This window comes from Temnothorax americanus, unplaced genomic scaffold, assembly GCF_048541705.1.
Source record: "Temnothorax americanus isolate GAGA-0224 unplaced genomic scaffold, ASM4854170v1 Scaffold7, whole genome shotgun sequence".
Lineage (NCBI taxonomy): Eukaryota > Metazoa > Arthropoda > Insecta > Hymenoptera > Formicidae > Temnothorax > Temnothorax americanus.
In genome coordinates this window covers 4,740,896-4,762,132 of record NW_027509792.1, presented here as the reverse complement: position 1 = coordinate 4,762,132, position 21,237 = coordinate 4,740,896, and the positions used below count along the sequence as shown (strand labels likewise).

The following is a 21,237-nucleotide window of genomic DNA, read 5'->3' as shown; positions in this document are numbered from 1 at the left end:
AGATGTAATAATAAGAACACGAAATTTGTATAATTTATATAATAATAAGCATTAATTGAACAATTACGTATTGCATGTAATGATATATATATATATATATATATATATATATATATATATATGTTACTGTATTTTAAAAATTCGTTATTCGTATATCTTCAATATTTATTTTACATCTCGTTATTCGTACGTGTAAATTATTTATCTTACGCGAATGTCACTTGTACACTTGGAATATTTATTCAACAACCCAATTTATCCAAACTGCTAAAGTAAAATGCAATGCAAAAGTCTTTGTTTTGAATATCGCGGGAAAGTAGGCCGTTCTTCCGCGGCTCCCGCTCGATCGATAAAGCACCTTCCTGCTTTGAACGAAGACTTCGAACATATCGAACATCTGATATCACCGATATCCACCTGTCGGGACTGTCGGGAGCTCATCGAGAAACGTCGTAGCGGATGCATTTCGACTTCGACGACGATCGGCGACGGACAGCAGACAGCATTTGTAATTCGTTCGTACACGGGACACGGGGCGAGACGACGACTCGATCTCTTCGGGCTGATTCGCGCTGCTCCGACAATAAAACGCGAGGCGTAATCGCGCCAATTAATTGTTCACCGACCGACGACGGTCCGCACCGTCGGCGTCGCATGACATTCGTCGCCGGACTCGTCATCGTCCAAAAATACCGATCTACGGCGGAACGATCGGGGCTGATCTGATCGGAGCGATATCGAGGACGTTTCGGCGCCGCGATGGACAAGACGAAGCTGCTGAACAACGACCTGGAGCTGCCGCCGCTGCGCAGCCTGGACGACTTTCTGCTGGAGTCGGCACGCTTCCAGCTACCGAATCTCAAGGACCTGGAGAAGTGGGGCAATCGGGTGGTCAACAATCTCCAGTACTACCAGACTAACTACTTGTTTACGTCCGTCGTCATCTTTCTCATCGTTGGGTGAGCGGTCTCCGAATGTTTGTCACATCTGTTATATCCTGTACAATATTGTTTTACGTCTCGTTTTACGTAATGAAACGTGTTCTTGCCTCGCGAGCCGACACAGCGGTCCTCGAACTCTCTTGTCCACAAGTCTTTCTCGAGAGAGAGATTCTGAATTTCCCTATTTTGCTATGTTCTAGATGTGTAACATAGCTTTTTTTTAGAGTCTTGGAGGTCGAGTACCGCTGAAATTAACAATGTTATCGAGTGAATGTTATTTTTAGAAGTTCTCGCGCAAATGCTTCATATTATACTTTCCATGCGTTGTTTCACGTTTACTAATTTATTTGTACGAATTCTCCGCATATAGATTGATCCATCCTGTCAAAATGCTAGTCGGCATGCTGGCAATGACGGCGATCTTGGGTACGTTCGCCTACCTATCCATGGAAGGAAGCACGATACATCGCTTGAAAAGGCAATATCCCGTGGTTGGAGTATCGTTCATAATATTCGCTGGATGTTTCATAACGTATACTCTGGGATCTCTTCTGGTTTTCTTGTTCGGCATTTTGCTACCTTTCTGTGGTAAGCGTGATATTTGATATTATAATTCATTGATTTCGCTATATCAATATAGATCAATATCAGTAATACCTATGTCAATGTTTTCAGTGACATTTGTACACGCCTCGCTGAGATTAAGGAATTACAAAAACAAGATCGTCAATAAAATCGAGGGCATTGGTTTGAAACGCACGCCGATGGGTGTATTTCTGAAACATCTCGGTATGGAAGAAGAATTATTTTCATAAATTTCTATATAGCTCTTTTTATCTTTAAGTTCTTAAGATAAGTCGAGTAGAAATGCTTTGCAATCTTATTAACAATTTTACTTCACCGTACCAATCCGTATGGAGCTTAAACATTTATTTTTAAATATGCATTAGACAAGCTTAAAGGAATACAGACATATTTGCTTTCAATATTATTATGCCTTCTCACGGATATAGACAATACCAGTCGAGAAAAAAGATTTTAATGCTTCAAAAATAATTTCAAGACATTGTCATTATGGTGAAACCATATTTTCTTAACTAGTCGCTAAATAATACTTAATATGTACGTGTTATGTTTTAAATACTTACATAATGTTAATATTTAATGAAATCTATATATTCTGATACGGATGAAAGTAACAAACTTATTAATTTATTAATAATTTATTAATATCGATAGTATTTAATATTTTTGGACAGCATTTTCTCTAATTGATCATTCTTTTTATTCACTGTATATGTATATATATAATGTATAATATTCAGAGCATTGTCTTCGAATGTGTTTATTACTAAAAATATAGATATTATTAAAAATATATACTCTAAGGACATTTTGTAGTGTAGGTAATATATATCGATATTAAACATTATTGTGTTGATATAAAAAATTTATTCGAAAGATTATCGTTATATAATGTATCGACACGTATATACGAATAAAAATACTGGAATTATCTTTCTTATTTTTTTCAAGGAAAGTTAGCATGTGTTATCTCCACAGAATGGCTGTCACGTTCTTCACAAGTATTTCAAAGACTGCTTGTGCTAACAATATATATGATTTCTCTTGATATTCAATTTTGTCATTTATTCAGTCTTTGTTGAATTTATTCGTTTTAATGTTGAATTTTGCCAATAAGAAGATATTTACGTTAAATTTAATTATCAGCTTATGTTAATTTTAAGCACAGCTACATGTTTTTATCTATTCGTTTATTTAGTGCTATTATACAGAATCTATTATTTATGAATTTTACATATATTATTATATCTAATATTCTCTTATTCTTTTCTCATTCCACTATACAGAAGATGTGACTGGTATGACATTGCGCGCACAGACATCACTCATGCAACCGCCTCACTAATATTCCGCTTTGTGCATCAAGTTTCTATATGAAATTGATAAAAATTAATGTCGACAACCATTAATATTTGCTACCACTGCTGTTCTAACTAGACTACAGTGTTCTGCGCGGTATTAGGCATAGTGAAATAAATTTTGTAGCATTTTTAGAATATTAATTTGGCAGATATTTGTGACTGGAAACACGAACGACCTGTGCTGTGATTTTTTAATCGGAAAATCATACATTGTTTAGTAAAACCAATAAATTACAATACCAAATATTGAATTTTTATATTAAGAATTGTTTTATTCTCTCTTGCAAAGACATGTATATTTTTTTGAATGCCATATACAGCTCGAATAATATGACATATATACTGAATATATATTTTAATATCAATACTCAAAAATTAAAATGACTGAAGCTTTATATTTATATGACATCTATGTGAAATGGATTACACTTTCAATTAATTTGTATATATTATGTGTATATTATATATATATAGTTTATTAACTTTAGCATAACAGCCAGAAAGTGGATTATGTGTACATTATATAAATAACATATGTAAAACACACACATGGCAAATTGTTCTCACAAAACTTTGTTATATATTATATCATTTTTATTTTAATTATTTTTATGTATGAATCTTTGTATCACCCTGTATATAAAATGTATTTATAATTTTAATATCTTTATATATGTATATATAATGCATGATTTGTTATATAAGTGAATCAATATTCCCTATCATCGTGGTATAACCAAGATTATTAAGGAAAATATGCGCTGTGTTAAAAGTTAAAGTAACATTTTAATTGCTGACGGACTACTAAATTGCATATAAAAAAATAGGCATTTTATATTAAAAGTGGTGCAGGATATATGAAATATTAATGATTTACTTAAATGAGATATATTTAATATAAGTACACACCTAATAGGAGAAATCTTTTTTACCATATACATTACAGAATAGTGCTATACACTGAGAAATAAGTAAAAATACATATGTTTGACACGTATGACGTGTATCTAGTTGATACATAATATTAGTATATTCTATTGACATTAATTATAATTCTTGTAAGCTATCTTAAATCTATATCTATCTTAATTATATCGGCAGTTTCAACTTGAACTGATAACCTTAACGAAACGATCATACATTGATATATCTTGTACTATCAGCGATGTATATAATGTTTTCATTATCTTACTCTTTATTTAATGATATATTGTAATATGGAGTCTTACTTGTTTTGTATCTTGAATCACATTGACAAAAGTTGCATACAGAATGCTTCAAAACGTTTTATTATATGTAATAATAGTATAAAATGACTGCCAAAGATGTAGCAATTTGCCGTATGTGCCACTTTGAAATGTTCCAAAGAAATGTTTTGTGACGGCTGCGTCACGCATTATGGACGGCACTCGTGAGATTTGCGAACATGATAATAGTAAAACTTAAAAGTAATATTACACGACGATCGTTCGGCAGTTACCACGCACAATGTTTGCAATTGTTCTCTTTCATATAAATCGCAATAATCTTAAATCCTACTTTAAGATAACAAGATTATACTGAATGCATTTTTGTATGACATGAACACTGAATGGCAGTGTCTTTTATCATTTTTGTATAAAAAAAAAAGTTCTTTTTAATTTAAAACCTGTTTAAATAAACATAAAAGACGTAATTAATTTCAAGAAACAGAGATCCAACATTAAAGTTTTAACTACACAATTTTTACAAACTTTCGTAGTAATGTGGAAATAAAATAAATGTAGAAATAATAAAAAAATTTCAAATAAATGTTTCATATGCAGTCTAAATTAAAAAATTGTATAATGGAAGCAATTATGATTCATTTATAGAATGTTACTATATCTTCGTTATGAATACTGTGTTCGTTGGAAACAAGATTGTGTCTAGCAGACGAGTATTTGCGGACAGTGCACCAACGTTTGTTTTTGGGAATGGCACCAAAAAGGTGTGCGCTGTTGATGGGAAACCCATTTCCTCCATTTTAGTTAAAAAGTCCTTAAAAAATTCCAATTATATTATGTCTTTCTTTATACGATTGTGTGATCTTAGGAAGAAATTTGAGTACATACCTCTATGGTGTTCGTCGCACACATCGATATTGTTTCCTTTGCGCCATTTGGCAATCGTAGGCAGAGACGTAGAGAAGGTTCGTCGCCTGGATAAAAAAATTATTTCGTAGGTGAAATAAAAGATATGTTGGAAATATCATAAATTACAATGGACATGTCACACTTACCTTTTTCAGATTTAGCGGTTTCAGATTTAGCTGTATTATCTGATTTTAATTTTTCATCTTTTTGCTGCTTAGTCACATTTTCATTCAGCTTTCTCTTTTTAAAAGCAGTGTTGCTGCTACTTGGAACAGTCATACCTGGACCATTCAAATTTGTAATATTATCAGATATTACATTGTCATTTCCTGCATATATATAATACCAATATTTAACAATGCAGTTTATATTTAAAATCAATCAATATATATATGTAACTTTGTAAAATTGAACTGCTCTTAATTTTAAAGATACTAACCAAAATCTTTAACTGTTTTGGAGAACAAATCTTTGACATCTCTTTCCAAAAATCTAGAAAGTATGCCACATTCCTGAAAAAAAGGAATATTACAAAAAAAATCTATCACAAGGCTTTTTTAAAAAAATGTAGAATTTAAATACTAACTTTCTCCAATTTCATTCGATCAGCTATATTATTTCGTTTTGGCGGCGTTTTCGTAGGAAAACTATTCCAATCCTTGGAAGAGTCAGATGTAACTTGTGAACTTTCGGGAGATGCATGTGTGCTTAATGCATCATTTAAATCAGATATCAGACTGTCCACAGTAATATTTTTGTAAGCTTTCATACATTCTCCCGTTCTAGGATCTACAATCGCTAAATAAGGATATGACATCACTTTGTAAAAATCTATATAACGTTTCCCGTCCGAAGTGTTAGACAAGACCTAAAATTAAAAAGCAACAAATGTAACTCGACGAATCGAAACGTCAACTGTAGAAAGTGACACGATATTCAGGTGACGCGACATACTTGCCACAGGATAAAGTGATCCTTCACAATTTCTCGGATACGCTCGTTGGACCACACGTCTCTATTGAGAATCTGACAACAAAATTCCTGTGGATCCTGAACATTGACGAGCAGCCAACGATTTAAAGTTTTCGCGTGGTCCCGTGCTTCCACGAAGGAGCCCAAGAAGAGAATATCGCATGGTGGTCTAAATAGATCTTCCAGTCGCTTCGTTTTCTTTTGAGATATGTGCTTTGTGCCAGTTACTCTGCGAGTCATCTCTTCCTCTTGTCGTCCTACATTAATTACCAGCATGTAATAATAATAATAATAATAATAATAACTTATTAACTTCGACTTATATGCCAAGAAGTAGATTTGACGAAACTTGGTTTATAAAAACTTAACATCCTCATACCATCCATGCAACCATCCCACTTAACACTACCTATTCTTAATTGTCCAGTACGTATACATATTCTAATTGATATAAGTTGTAGGACAAAATGCGTACGGGTTTCTGCCGCAAAATCACGGAATCTGTCATACACGTTGTTCGACAATTGTGGCAACGAACATATCGGCTCTGAAGGCACTAGCGTCTCACGCGTGGGTAATATAGGAGCCCTCACGGGCGGCTCGGGATCCGCGTTCTCGGTCTCCGGCGGTCTGCCACCCTCGAACATCAGGCTAATTGCCATCTCCACGTTTCCATCGGCCAACGTCAGGTACTGCTGGGCCGTCGCCTCGCTCTCGCCTAAATCAGAGGACACAAACATGAGAAACGCTCGGGTACGTCGCAACGGCATAACGTTCCTAACATTTAAACCCTCGGCATCGTCGCGATTCACACACGGACTCGAAGAAAACCGCTGTGGCACTCGTATTCGCGATATGCTGTCCGAGTCGCGCTATTTAACCTGAACGATAATTCTCCGCGCTGACGCACGGACGATGTAACGCTTACCCGTCACCTCGATAAACTTCTCAACGAGCTCCTTCATCTTATCTTTCACCTCGCGATCATCCATCGTGGCCACCACGAGCTCGGGAAGATTTTTCTCTTCTAGTCTCTTTTCTCTCACACAAATATCCGCTCCGCTCGCGGAAGAAAAATATCTCCGATCCGAATCTCTCTCCGTCTCTGTCTCTCAATCCCTCTCTCCCTCTCTCACTCTCGCTTTCCTGCCCACCAGGTCCACCAGTACCACCACTCACGATGCAGCGAATGACATCTCGAGCATCACAACGTGCTGCATCGCCTGTAAGTAGGTATCGCCTATCGCCTGCATCACCCTACTCCGCTGCCTAGTAGCTGACTGCATACGCGCTTTCAACTGCTTTCAACTGCTTTCAACATCGCACTACCCGACACCCGACGCGCAAGATCCTTCTTCTTGCCTGTCCTTACCTGTTCCTACCCGAATTATCACGAATTTTCTCCAAGTATTTACGACCGTTAAGATTACTCACGTTCGAAACTATATTTGTAATTTTGTGACAAGTCAATATAATTTTAATTCAATTATTTCAATTATTTCTCCACGATGAAGAGGAATACTATTTTTCATTTAGTAAAGATTCAAAATCTTATATTTAGAATGTATAATTTTGATAAAAGATTTACAGTAAAATTATTTATAGGGCCAATAAAAGATTCTAAGGAATGTATCATTAATTATATTTGCGATTATATTCGGTTACTCGAATATATTTGCAAAGAGATTTGATTTTTAAATGCGACGATATAATTATTATTTACGTCATTTGCGTTATTGAAGTCTTAAAAATTTTGAAGATGTCTTATATTTCGAGATTTAAAGTTTTTGAAATATTTAAAATATTTTAAAACATTTTTGTAATTTTTGTTATTTGATTATTTCTGATATTTTGTAACGATTTTTCAATATACGAATAAAATACCGAATATATAGGAGGGAGGTAAGGTAGTTATCGACGATTGAGTCTTAAGTGATTTTACCGAGCTTCGATATTTACGGGTAATATGACAATTAGAAAGCATTTAAAGAGATGGCGCGACTTCTGCACTTACAGCTTTGACGCGAGGTTGATTGGCCGCTGGCGACGTAATTCCTTCCGATGTACATACGGTTGGTTGTGCAAAGATTCAAACGGTTGTCAAACACAAAACACACAACCGTTGAAAGTAGCGCGCTGCGAGACGCGGAAGGAGCTGTTTAGTTCTGACGTGATGTGTGAGATACGATCGGGAACTTTTTACTGAAACTGAAGACTTTTACCGAGAAAGAGTCGAAAGAGAAAGCCAGGCGAGAAGCCTGATAACAAAGGAAGATGAGCGTTATTACCGGTAAATTGCTCTACGACAAGCTACGCGGGCTACGTCCGGATCTGTCATCGGGAACCACGTCCGAGATCTTGAGCAAGATCTGCGAAGAACCGAGCACGCAGCCTTTTCTGGAATGGTTTTGCAAGAACGTGAGCAACGCCAATGTTCTCTCTAACGAGGAGATAAAATTGTATGAGATGCCTCTCTCAAGAATCGCAGTCAACTGGAGCAGTAGGATTGGATTTTTCTGACAGTTTCCACTTTTTATTTACAGAAAAAATACTTTGGAAGACGTGGGCGAGCGGTTGAAGGACGAAGCGTTGGACGCCGCGTTGGAAGAGGCCACCAAAGATTGCCCGGACTTGTTGCGGCTTGTCAGCCTGGACGATACACGTCGGGAGGATCTATTCGTGGAATACGAAGCGTCGAAGGAAAGCTGCAGAGAAGACGAGGAGTATCTTCAGTCGTTGAGACACACTATAAAAGTTATGAAGTAAGGACTCTTGTAAAATATTTTATTTCTTTCTCGGACTATCTGTGTAACTAGTTGAATGATTAAGAGGGATGACTTTGTTGCAGAGAAGTCGAGAACAAGCTGGATGACGACATCGAAGAAGCAGAAATCACGCTGAACAAAGAGCAGATTGAAATGGAAAAGGCATATGACGATTGCAGCGTTATTCTGAAGGAATTTGATAAAGATAATTGTCAGTTTTCTAAGGATATCGAGAGTCTTCTGAATGTGTATGCCGATGCGGCTAAGAATGTAATTATCGCAAGTTTTGTAACTAGTTTTACAAGAATTTTTCTCACTTTGATCGTTATTTTTTTGTTCTTCAGCAAGGCAGCGCAGTGTTATGGTCACAAATGCCTGTTGACCTGTTTATCAAGCAAATAGAACTCTACAATCACTATCTGGGTATTCACATAAAGAAGCAATTTGGAACTAGTGCCAACAAGGAAGAACAAGAAGAGGATTCAGATTACGGATCTCTGATAAGTGACAACAGGGACAAGCAGATGGATGAGAGAATGCAAGAATTGTTCTTGTGTAAGACAAAGTAAGTAAACACGACAATATTCTTTTTAAATTTATTAAACGATGTGTTTACAATTTGTAATTTTTTAACGTAGCTTATCCAATTCTAAATTGGAACAGATTGATGCTAGTATTCAAGAAAAAATTTACATGGCAATGTTACAATGCGTACAAGATATCTACAATGGTGGAGTTTTGAAAGTGCCCGGGGATAGTAAATTGCAGTAAGTATAAATTTGCATTGAGTTAAATCGATGCTACAATAATTAATGTTGTTTTATGGTTTGGACATGGAGACAAGAAAAAAAACACGCTATACGCTTAAACGTATATCTTATTATTTATGAACAGTGACGAGATACAAACGTTAACCGTGAAAAGGGATATCTTGGAGCAGAATGTTGAGTTTTTGCGGGACCAACAGTTGCCGGAGGTAATGCAATATGCGGAAATGGAGACAATAAAGATCTTGAAGAACGACGCACTCGCCCGTCTCGAACGGAGAAAAGCTCGTCTCGAGAAGCTCAAGAATTTACATTCTCTCGCAGGAGAACATGGACATGTTCATGTGGACTTGCTGTGCGTGTTAATGGAAATGCAATTTCGCTGCCTGCGCGAGGTTACTGAATTCATCGCTGATGCTCGTCATTACATTATCACGGAATACAAGCTCTCTTCTGCAAGATGCGTTAGTAATTTTATTAGTATTTTTTATGAGTTGATTTTCTTTTTAATTTAATGTATTTTAATAAAAATAATAATCTGCGCCATTCATAGCAACATAATGAAATGTGTAGGAAGTTATGCAGCAGGAACAGGACAAGTATGCGGCTCTCGTAACGCAATCTCCGAAAACGTACAATGCATTTAATCAAATATTTATGTCCATGATGCTCGGTGATGATATCTCAGATGAGTCGCTCTCTGCCGCATTGAAAAAATACAATGACTTGATAACCGACAACGCGGAGAAGAAGAAATCAATGTTGGAAACATATCTGACTAATAAAATCGACAAATTACAGAAATTGTAAGTATTATTAGTAGTAATCTCGTATATCGATGATACGTTATTTTTTTTATATTTCTGTGGATTTAGAGAGAACGAAATCAATAAAGATTACACGGCTGAGACACAAAATGGACCGACGATCAGCCTCAGGCCAATTTCGTACGAAATAAGTTCCAAGTGCGAGGAAATATCCGCGGTAGTTCAAGAGGTGCAAGGAGAAATAACTAGGATCAGGAATCAATTCAAAGAACGAATGGTACAGCTATAAATACCCTGACCTATCAATTTCCTGAAAATCATATGACATTTGCTAATAATTCTCGTGTCGCAGAGGATGGACGCCAATCTAGAACGCGAGAAGGACATTTTATGGCAGAGGTTCTTGGCGAAGCCCGATACATTGAGAATGAGATACGAGGAAGCGAAACAAAAAGCGAATGAGTCTCACTTTGGAGATGGTAAATCGAATCGGTAAATTAACCAATTACAAACCAGTCGTATAGAATAAGATAAGAAATTTCGATACTCGATATTTTTGTATTTTTTTTTTTAATCAAAAGAATTAAATGTATTGTAATACTCGATAAAATACCAAGCCATTCGTTTTCTCTGAACATTACTCAACACAAGTACTAAATATTTATCTAAACTATCTGAAATAAATAATGATAAAATGACATATAAAGGAAACGAAAATAATACTTCAGTGCAATATACAAACTAAAGATTCGATTCATTGAATTCTTTTGAATTTAGATCGAATTCTTTCTTTAGCCTTAACCAACCATATTTTTATTCTGTCCTGCATGGGTAGTCTCCCCCTTCTAATGGGTATTGTTTTAAGTTATCAGGGGGAAACCCGATCGCGCCGCTGAGTTTTCGTGGACGTAACATACGCTCGGAGCATTACGTGGACGCGATAATGAATGATTCGTCCCAAGGACGAGCGTGTGTGTGCGCGTGCACGCTGAGCGCACGCGCGTATAAACACGACGAGGGATGACGTAGAGGAGGTGCCCGAGTGTAACCTTGATCCGCATCCGCGCGCATCGATGTCCCCTCTCCTCCCTCCCTCCTGCCCTGTTCTCTCGTCGACGTGCTGCCCCCTCCGTCCTTCTCCTCGTTCTCTTCCACCCTTTCTCGTGATATTTCGTTCAAAATCGCCACGCTTCCGAGAGAGATGAGAGATCCGCGTGTGTGCACACACCGCACACAAAAGGATTATGAGCAAACGCTTCGTTTATGAAATTCGCGTCTCGAAGGCGTCTTATCAGCCGTGGCGTGTTCCACGGATATACGACAAAGACAAAGGCGTTTTCCGATCGGCAGCGATGCGGGCACGCTTTCTTAACCGAACGGAACGCGGCGAGCGTGGAGCGAGGAGAGCGGTGGGAGGGCGGAAGGCCGAGCGAGAGAGAGAACGCGGAACGGGGAAACGGCGAGGCGAGGAGTATTATCGATTCGCCGGGGACCCGTGAGTTAACGGTTTGTTTACACGAGCCGGCGAGCGCGGGGACGGACGGGGAAGGGCACCGGCTCGGCGCGGCGGAGGGCGGACGGCGAGGAAGCGGCCGGGCGCATGCGCCGCCCGACCAAAACAATAATAACAGAGTAGAAGGTTCATGGCTGGCGCTGGCGGACGAACGGGCGGCCGCACGCTCTTCGCTCTCCGTGGCTCGCTGAGGCCTGTGCCCGTGCCCGTGCCCGTGCCCGTGCCCGTGCTGGCGCTACTCCGCTCGCGCAAAAGTGATCCCGTCGAACGTTTGTCGCGCGCGGTCGAGTCACGCCAGATGAACAAAGGAGCCGGGAGCGCAGAGAGCGGGGACGTTTTCTCAAACGGCAAACAAATTCGGCGAGCGAGTTACGTGGAGGGTCGGCACCGTGGAACCCGAGAACCGGAGTAACCGAGACTACCTCGAGGTCGGAGCAAGCGGCGAGTTCCGACTGACATTTAAATCGAAACTGCGGGAGCCGTCGGCAAGTAACAAGTGGATTACGCGAGTGTGGAGTGTGCGGAGGCAAGCCGTGGAGAATTGAGATTACCTCGGGATAAAGAAAAAAAATAGGAGATATTTATAAATAGAGGAAATCGCGCGGAGAGGAAATTAGAAGATAAGGGATCGAGGAACGTCGGCTGGAGTATCCGATTCGAAAGCGGGAGCGCCGTGCGAGATACCATCTTCCCGTCGGGCCAAAATAATCGCTCTCTCCCCTCCCACCCCTCAGTGCGTTACCTCATCGGAGCGGAGTAGGTGCGTGTAACGAGCGTATGCGCGCGTTGTGCAACCTGCCGCACCGATCCTCGGCGAGAGAGCGAGCGAGAGAGCTTCGGGCGCAGACACTGTGCGTGCGTGCGTGCGTGCGTGTGTGTGTGTGTGTGTGTGTACGTTCGATCGGCCTGGAAGCAAAACAATGCGCCACTGGTGTAGCGCGTAGCGTGGAGAGAAGACCCGCGTGCCTGTGTGCGCGTGTATACCCGCAGCTGCTGCTGCTGCTGCGCGGCGCGCTCGTGTGCGTTTGTTTATGCGCGTAGATTAGCCCACACGCTCGTACTCGGCTGCTCGCGCGGGCGTTTCATTCAACAGCCAGCCGCGCTTGGACGCGCGCGACTCCCGTCGTGCGTTTCGCCGACGGACGTTTCGAGAAAGCGAGCGAGCGGGCGAGAGAGCCCGCCGGCGGCGCGCCGGGAGCAGCGACGGAGGTAGGACGGAGGATATCGCCGCCGCGCGTATTTGCCCAGTGAATCACACGCGTCCCGTCCGATTACGCACGGACGCGCCTGCCCGTGCCCGTGTCGCGGATACACCGTTCGCGTATATATATACACGCCGCCGCTGTGTATTATTGTTGACGTGTCGGCGACGACGTCGAGCGTGTGCGAGTCGCTAATCGGGGAACGAACCGTGTGGCGTGGTATCGCTTCGTCGTGGGAAAAAGGGGTCTACGGCTCCCCGCTGAGACTCTTTTTTTTCTCTCGTTCACAAGAAGGAACTTTGTTTTCCTGGAAGGATACTGTAGCGATCTCTCCTTTTTCCCCGCCTTCCCCCTCTACCTACTGCCTGGGTGTTATTGTAGTTGCAGGGGACTGTCGACCCCAGGTAAACACACCGAAAGAGAGAGAGAGGCGGAAATACCAGCGTGAGAAGAAAGAGAGAGGGAGAGACGGCAACATATCGGGGATCAGAAGGAGAGAGGACGAAAACACTCGCAAAGCCTTTGGAGAATCAAGAGTCCCCATTGCACGGTCCGTTTACTACGGACTCGGTAAGTTCGTATCGCGTTTTCCGTGTGCCGAGAGCGTGAACGGAGGAGCGAACGCGCGAGGATGCCGAGCGCCGAGGAGACGACGTATCTGATCGGCGTGATGCCGGACGGCGCGGCGCAGGCGGACGCCTTCCTGGCGCGCGACGTCGACCTGCTGGTGTCGCAGATCAAGGAGAACCTACGGCTGTCCAGCCTGAAGGCCAAGTCCAGCATCAGCCACAAGAACAGCCGGCCGTCGCCGTACCGGGTGCCGGCGCGTTCCTGGGCGGATCCGGCTGCCGGCTGCGAGGTCTGCGGTCTGCGGTCCAACGGCCAACAGCAGCAACAACAGCAGCATCGCGCGATCGCCGGTCATCATCATCACCACCACCACCATCACCACCATTATCACAACCATCTAAAGAGGAGCGAGAGAAGCAGAGTGGACGACGACCCGTACGAGGTGCTTCAGGAGCTGCTGCGCGAGGGCGGCCTCATCAAGGAGGCGGTCAAGAGGCTGCGGGAGAACCTCGACGAGCTCTCAAGCTCGGAGGTGGACGAGGACGACGTGGTGGACGACGAGGACGACGATGTGCGACGGTCCAGCGGCGGCGGATACCGTAGGAAACCGTACTTCTACGACTCCGAGGACGAGCCGTTACCACCGATGTACGAGCCCCTGGAACTGTGAGGCGTCCGGCGACGGCGCCCGGGGAGAACTTTTACGGACGTTCCCGCGCTCACGCTGTGAACGACCCCGCTTTGTCCCGCGGCCTCCTCGATCCCGTTCTTTTCCTTTCTTTTCTTCCTTTTTCTTTCTTGAAAGGGACGAGATTTTTCTGGGGCCGCGCCGGACGCCTCCTTTGTGACTCGGGATGGATCGTGTCTCGAAAAAATGGATCGGACTTGATCGGAATCCTCATTGAAGAAGGAAGACGATAAAAGGATCCTGGGCGGGAGCAGGTTTTCCTTCGTTCACCCGCGTGGGAGTCCCGGGGACGCAACGACGATGACAGTGTGCGTGTGCGTGCGCGTGCGTGGCCGCGTGTGCGTAGACGCAATTAGGCGAGAACTCTCGCCTTACATGTACATGGCCGTGTTTGTAAATACGCTGCGTTGTCGGCGCTGCGCGACAGCCTCGCCTCGCCGCTGTATCGACGCTCGCGGACGGACCTACGTGGAAGACTTATGGCCGCCGACCGCGGCCCGCGCGCCGCTCGACTCCTCGCACCGTCAACCGTATCGAAATGCGCACGTGAGATGTTCCTTTTCCCGCACGCCCGTTCCACATCGCGCCGCGGTATCTCAGATCATTTAATTAAATATCGCCTGGCGAGCGAACGCCGGACTGACGCGACTTCCTGCGCGCCGTCCGCGTTTCAGTAGCCATACGCAAAACATGTTCCTTTTCCATTACTCTGTACCGTGTTAACGATAATTATCGGTATCTCGAATCGTTGAGTAATATCACCGGCGATAATCGTAGCGCAAGGCCGATATAATTCTTTGTATATATTTTCAAGCGCCGATGGAAAACATGTATAATGTATATCAATTTGTTGTCGTACTGCGCGGTATCTCAGTTATTAAAATATCGGATATCGTTATCGCAGTGTGGAGTGCCTGTATCGTACAGCTGATTCGTCGCGAGACTCGATTAACGCTTCAAATACTGAGCGAATATAGTATACAGATGGGGGATTAAAAATATAGATACATATTATTTTGTATAATACGTTTTATTTAACGAAGCTCTGCTGGTTAGAGATTTATTATTTTTTTCGACGCTCGATGAAACGAGCCTAAATCTTGGAACGTTTCCAACGTTCGAGTTGCCCTAAAAATTATCGCCAATCACGCACGTTCGTACGGTATTTGAAGAGTTAATCTAACACGTCATTATTCGTCATCTTCGATCGAATTGCATAAGAAGTCTGTGTCAATTGATTCTGAGTAAGCGAGCCACTGATCATTGTCTTATAGCACTGAACGAAGAAAGAAAGATCTAATAAAGTTTTACTACAATTGTATTTGTTTAGTAGCGCAATTGTTTGCTTTACGTAATTGGAGTTTGTTTGCGAGTGGCACCGAAGAATTTACAGATAACGACCGTAGTCTGGCATAATAAAGAAAAAAAAAGAGTCTTTGCAACGCGCTTCGGAGACCCAAGTACCACAAAACAATGGCCGTTAATTAGTTTGTAATTATTATGTGACAGCCTCCCTCTTGAGACTGCGTCATTAAACGTGAGTTTGCCGTTCGAATTCGAAGAACGGGAACTACGCAAGTATCGCGGGAACTTTTTAATCCTCGAAGCACGGAACGTCCGCCAAATTACCTGCGAGTTGAGCGACGAGTTTCGGTCGCTTATCGATTTACAGCGCTGAATCGTTATCTCGTGCGACGCACGAGAATGACGCGTCGACGTTCTGTCGTTCTATAAATGGACACTTTCCGTTAGAATCGGAATGCCACCCGCAAAGAAACACCAGAGCGTCACCGAGCGCGACGAAAGCGAATCGTCGTCGTCGTCGTCGTCGTCGTGGCTTTCCAAAGAAAGAAAAAAGTCTGAGAGTTAAATCGAGGAAGATCTCTCCGCGTTGTTCGCGAATTAATTTCAATAAATAGTGCAGGGTTTCTCAAATTTTCAGATCCGACACTTTTTTTCTAGCCACAGTAGCACAGACTTCGCACGAGGATGTAAAGTTTATATCGAGCACGTGCGAGTAGGGAGAAAGAGTAGCGGCGAAGATATTTCTCAAGCTGTTGGACAAGGACAATCAGGTCCTGTCCCAGGATTACGCGAGTCCACTTTGAGCGAGTAAACCGCGTTCCGCGGCCGATCATCGATTAACGATGCCTTTGCGTTGCGTGGCGGAAGTATTAGGGGGGAGAGAGGAGGAGGGCACGCACAGAGACACGGTGATCTCATTTATTTTTTCACGATGCGCGCAACGAGCGGACCAGCCGATCGATGCGAGGCGAGATCATTGATAGCTTAGCTTAGGCTCGGTTTAGTTCCCGACAGCTGCGTCCTTAATCCTAAAGGGTAACAAGACACCGTCGGCGTCGTCCGTTCGGCGAAAAGCGGGAGTTGAACAAAAAAGAGTGAAGAAAGGCCGCGGCGGGGGCTTTACAGCGTTTACGCGAAGACGTTTACATTCGCGAGGATGTATATCGTGAGAATTGGACTGAGATTCGTTGTATAAACGGAGGTTCCGCTGCTTAGCTCTGGTGGGACGCGACTTCGTCTATTTATGAAATTGTATATCGAAGAATTAGAGCACGTTTGAAATTTATTGACGGAATTTTTGGACACTTACGACTACGAGATGAAGAGGAAAATCTCTACGGCATCCCGATCGTTGTATCATTTAGGGTAATCCTGACGCGCTAGAGTATTAACGAAGAGACGTAAGATTGTCAAAGATTTAGATGAATGTCCACACACGGTTGCGGGAGAATCCGCGCGGGAGGGGAAAAAGATAAACGGGGAGCAGACGGACGAGGACCGCGCGTGTCAACGTGGATCTGTATAATAGTTTATACGTTTAGCTTTATATACCCCTTTCTCTGTGCATGTTTTAGTGCATAGCTACTTATCGCTATCGATCGCTAGAGGAGAGACACGCGTACGTACAAGAACGCGCATGTATGCGTGCGTTGCGCGAGTTCGCGCGACTAGACGATGCTCCAGCGTCGCGTGATTCATTTCGCGTGGGTGGAGAGATGAGGGGGGAGAGAGATGCATCCGTAATACGAGGGCCCTTACGGGGCAGCTGTGACGTCACGGGTTGAGAGGACTGTTACTCCTCGCGATAACATCGTTGTCGCCGTTGCTGCTCATAATTAATTTCCTCGTTCGCGAGAGATGCCCGTTCTATTCCAAAATCTCGCGATCAATTCGAAGAAGCCCTCGATTATTCCCGGGGGCGCGCGCCGAGAGTGACGTCACAGCTGCAGCGTCCGGGACTTTATCGTGGACGTGTTGGCGTAAAGGCGGTCGCGGCACACACGAATGACGCAATAAAACGACACACTTGTATGTAGCGCGAATATATGGGGGGGGGGGGCGAAAGAAACGAGGAATCGTTTCGTGGCTTCGCGTCGTCGAGGATCTTCGACGACGTTTGCCGCCTTATCCGACTAATTAGATAAGCTAGCAATTAGTATACCACACCGCGTGTACCTACTGCGAGAGCGGAGCGAACGAATTGCGTCAGGATTGCCGCAGCTCCGGAACGACGAATGCCCGTGCGCGTGAGCGTGTGCGTGGGAGAGTTGCGTTCGTTCTCTTTTTTCGTCCATTTTTTTTTCTAGGAGCGAACGCAATCCCCCTTATATATCCGTTCTTTTCTAAGTTCGTCGTTAAAGAACCGTGCATTGTGGAAAACTATATCTCGTTGTGATCGGTCGGGCTCGCATGCCCGACAAGTCTTAATTAAAATGAAAAAATAAAGAAGTTGAAAGTTTCGATGCAGATATACCGGTGTACATGTATTTATTGCGCGTGTATCGTACCCGCTATTGACCCGCGCGAAAACTTTCCGTTCGATCGTCCACGCTGCTCCTCCACTATCCCTGCCTCTGTCTCGCTTCCCTCTTCCACCGTCGTCAAACGTCGACATCAAACAGTTTCTGCTTGCTGTGTCTGACGACGGAGCGTGCCACAAATACATCGTGGATACGCGGCACGCTGATATTATACGGGACGTCTCGACATTACCGTTCCTCCTTCGCTCGGCTCGCGCTCGAGGAAAATTTTCGAGCTACTTAATAAGTAGCCGGATCGATTAACGTAACGTCTCGGTGGGCTTGCCATCGCGCTCGCGCGCAAACAGATGACCGTAAACAGATGAGAATCTCGTTTTTACGTGATCTAGGCTGCGGTCCACTTGACGCTTAAGGTGCGATTTCATTGACGCTAGAAACCAGCGTCAGCGTCAAGAAAATGTAGTGGGGGAAGAAGTTCAGACCGTCTCAACTTTTTAGCGTACCGCAAAATTCAACGGAACTCCCACTACATTTTCTTGACGCTGCCGCTGGTTTCTAGCGTCAATGAAATCGCACCTTTACAAATGCTTCGAAGCATTCCTCTTCTCTTTTCTTTCAATGAAGAAAGAAGGAGAAGAAGAACGCTCCAAAGTATTTGTAGCGTCAGCGTCAAGTGGACCGCACAACCCTAATCTCGCATAGACTTCGGTCTAATTTCAGGATACTCGAGGATACTGGTAGATAGAGCGAGTTCCTGTGAAATTTTATCTAGGGGAGAAATATCGACCTAATACGTTTCGTGTCAAATAAAGTCATCGTTATAGGAACGGCGGTACGGTAACGGGACACCCCGTATAAGCCGACGCGCGGCGGTTCACTGGCCTTCTGATCGTTGGCGCGCGCGTTAAAGCCGCTTCTACGTGCCAGCTCCTAGAAGATTTGCTTTCAGCGACAAAACTCGCACGCTCGCCCGATCTATCTCGCGTCGACAGTAGACCGCGATAATTCGCTCGCGATATTACGCGAAACCGCGATACGCTCGTCCGGATTTCTCCGGGCGGATTCTGTTATCGCGGAGGCCTCGAGCACCCTTTTCCGATTCTTTAATATCGCGCTGCGGGAACCGAAAGCTCTCGGCGTTGACGCGCACAGCGAGCGAGCCTTGGTATAGGAGCGCGAGTGCCATTTCACGGTAATTTCCGCAAAAGCGTCGACTGCAATAATGACCGTAATAACGCAGCGGTAAATTATGGCTCTTAAAGGTCCTAGAACGGATGTAGAACGATACCCGGTGCGTTTTTACGAGCCATATTTTGCCCGATGCCTCTGACCTGAAACCGACAGTTCGGTAGAGAGAGAAAGAGAGAAGGGGAAAAGGGTCGGCCGTCAATTTCAGGCATGAGGCAGGTCATTTAATAATTGGCCGCTTACAGAAATTAACGGCGGCAGCTGCTTCATCGGCACGTAACGCGACGCAATTGTCTCGTCGCGTTGCGTAATGAAACGACAGTTCATTATTTCGAGTCTCGGGATTTTTTAATTTCGCCGCGAATCGCACGCAATCGGACGCATTCGACGCGTCCGCTTCCTTTACTTTCTAACATCTCAATTCTTTCGTAATAGAATAGCATAACGTGCAATCTTTTTTTATATTAAGCAGATTCCGCACAAGGATAATTTCTTTTTTCGTCGCTCCGATAATTCTCGAAGTCGAAGTGTTCGCCATCCGAAACATGTAACTGTATATTGCAGATAATACTTTTTTCGCAGCACTTTAGGCCCAGTTTCACAAGTGTCGGTTAACTTTTAATCTTAGATTAACTCACTCTTCGTCTCCTTCTATAACGTCCCCCTCAGAAAGAGACGAAGAGTGAGTTGATCTAAAGATTAAAAGTTAACCGACACTTGTGTGTGTGTGTGAGAGACTGGACCTAAAAGTCGGAGGGATTAACGATGAGCGAACTTGACCCCGAGAAAAGTCAAACGTCACCGCGAGACGCGGACGCGAAAGCGCGGAGATTGTTAAGAGTCGGCTGGCTTTTTCGCGAGTCACCGTTCGCCCGTCGACCGGAGACTTTGATCGAATGACTGGCGACATTTCTCGGTGTTCGCGGCAACGCGTGAAAAGTCGAATAAATCGAGTCCAGTAAGTAACTCCGCGTGTACTTGCGTGCTATATACTCGGCCGAACGTGCGGCCGATTGCGCGGTCTTAGCTAACGAAACGACCCGTTTTCGTCAGCGGGCGCGACTTGTCGCAACGACCCCGTCTCATTATACGGCGGCGGCGGTGGAAATCGTACGTTTCTCTCCCCGCTTATATGCAATTAGGACTTTCCCCGAATGTAATTGTATTTGTCGTTCGGCTATCGCATAATCGAAGTATACGTTAAGCTGGATATGCACAATGAAAAACAACGGGCAACAGGAACAGGCAATGCGGGAACAGAGAAGTTCCAACGCGTTGGATTTCTATATTCTCTATTGCCCGTACCTAACCAATCGCAGCTAAAATCAAAATCGCACTGTGGATCGGTCAGACACAGGCAACAGAGAATATAAGAAATCCAACGCGTCGGAAATTCGCTGTTTCCCATTGCCCGTTTCCCCGTTGCCTGGTGTTTTTCATCGTGCATCCAGCTTTAAGCCAAATCTACACAATGTGTTCTTTGCTTCCCGTTTTCTGCTCTTAATCTCTTTGCGACTATCTCTCGTATTTCGCAATTCCGTCGCAGAAAACAGGAAGCAAAGAATACATTTGTAGATCAGGTTTTACCGGCCGGCGCGCGAAAATAAACGGCGGAAAACTTGGCGCAGCCTATGACCCAATTCAAGAAAGTCCATATATATTGTGTATACGTTTGTCCACCATCTGGCGTTGCGCGCGCGCGCGTCCGCGCGTGCATGACACAGATGTTAATTTTACGTTAATATAGAAATGCTCGTGCGGAGAGAGAGAGAGAGAGAACGGACGGTTACGTGTAAATCCATTTAAACGATAACGCGAGGAGAGCTTCCGAAAACCGAGGCACGCAAGCGGTCGACCGAATTTCGCGATTTCGTGGCTATCGTAGCGCGATATTTTTAGCGGCGCGGTACGTTTGATGTCACCCGTCCTTATCAGAGTATCGCAACGTTTCACGCGAACACACTCTCTTTCTCGGATCTTTGGCCGATCTTTCGGAAATGCGCGACGGCCTGATGGATG

General features: G+C 43.7%; 4 protein-coding genes across 7 annotated transcripts; 3 read left to right on the top strand and 1 right to left on the bottom strand.

The window, feature by feature from the left end:
- Window positions 1-363: 363 nt before the first annotated feature.
- Window positions 364-3,557, top strand: Jwa (PRA1 family protein Jwa). The gene is made up of 4 exons (XM_077422192.1): window positions 364-959; window positions 1,312-1,529; window positions 1,617-1,730; window positions 2,813-3,557. The coding sequence occupies exons 1-4, from the start codon at window positions 760-762 to the stop codon at window positions 2,869-2,871; spliced, it is 591 nt and encodes a 196-aa protein (XP_077278318.1). The 5' UTR covers window positions 364-759; the 3' UTR covers window positions 2,872-3,557.
- A 623-nt stretch (window positions 3,558-4,180) lies between these two features.
- On the bottom strand, window positions 4,181-7,259 carry LOC143906245 (UBX domain-containing protein 7). 2 transcript variants are annotated; one of them, XM_077422183.1, is made up of 8 exons: window positions 6,902-7,259; window positions 6,449-6,691; window positions 5,956-6,230; window positions 5,588-5,869; window positions 5,441-5,513; window positions 5,148-5,330; window positions 4,981-5,066; window positions 4,181-4,906 (listed from the first exon to the last, which is right to left on the bottom strand). In XM_077422183.1, the coding sequence occupies exons 1-8, from the start codon at window positions 6,963-6,965 to the stop codon at window positions 4,748-4,750; spliced, it is 1,365 nt and encodes a 454-aa protein (XP_077278309.1). In that variant the 5' UTR covers window positions 6,966-7,259; the 3' UTR covers window positions 4,181-4,747. The 2 variants fall into 2 exon arrangements, with proteins under 2 accessions (XP_077278309.1, XP_077278310.1); XM_077422184.1 differs by having other exon boundaries at window positions 5,148-5,282; window positions 6,902-7,258.
- A 730-nt stretch (window positions 7,260-7,989) lies between these two features.
- LOC143906243 (uncharacterized) lies at window positions 7,990-13,442 on the top strand. 3 transcript variants are annotated; one of them, XM_077422177.1, is made up of 10 exons: window positions 7,990-8,432; window positions 8,517-8,735; window positions 8,822-9,008; window positions 9,083-9,303; window positions 9,377-9,505; window positions 9,633-9,969; window positions 10,079-10,311; window positions 10,381-10,549; window positions 10,625-10,764; window positions 13,369-13,442. In XM_077422177.1, exons 1-10 carry the CDS (start codon window positions 8,248-8,250, stop codon window positions 13,433-13,435), a joined length of 1,887 nt encoding a protein of 628 aa, XP_077278303.1. In that variant the 5' UTR covers window positions 7,990-8,247; the 3' UTR covers window positions 13,436-13,442. The 3 variants fall into 3 exon arrangements, with proteins under 3 accessions (XP_077278303.1, XP_077278304.1, XP_077278305.1); XM_077422178.1 differs by lacking the exon at window positions 13,369-13,442 and adding an exon at window positions 11,145-13,215; XM_077422179.1 differs by lacking the exon at window positions 13,369-13,442 and adding an exon at window positions 11,138-13,215.
- A 102-nt stretch (window positions 13,443-13,544) lies between these two features.
- Window positions 13,545-18,020, top strand: LOC143906248 (uncharacterized). The gene has a single exon (XM_077422191.1). It carries the CDS (start codon window positions 13,619-13,621, stop codon window positions 14,225-14,227), a length of 609 nt encoding a protein of 202 aa, XP_077278317.1. The 5' UTR covers window positions 13,545-13,618; the 3' UTR covers window positions 14,228-18,020.
- Window positions 18,021-21,237: the final 3,217 nt, after the last annotated feature.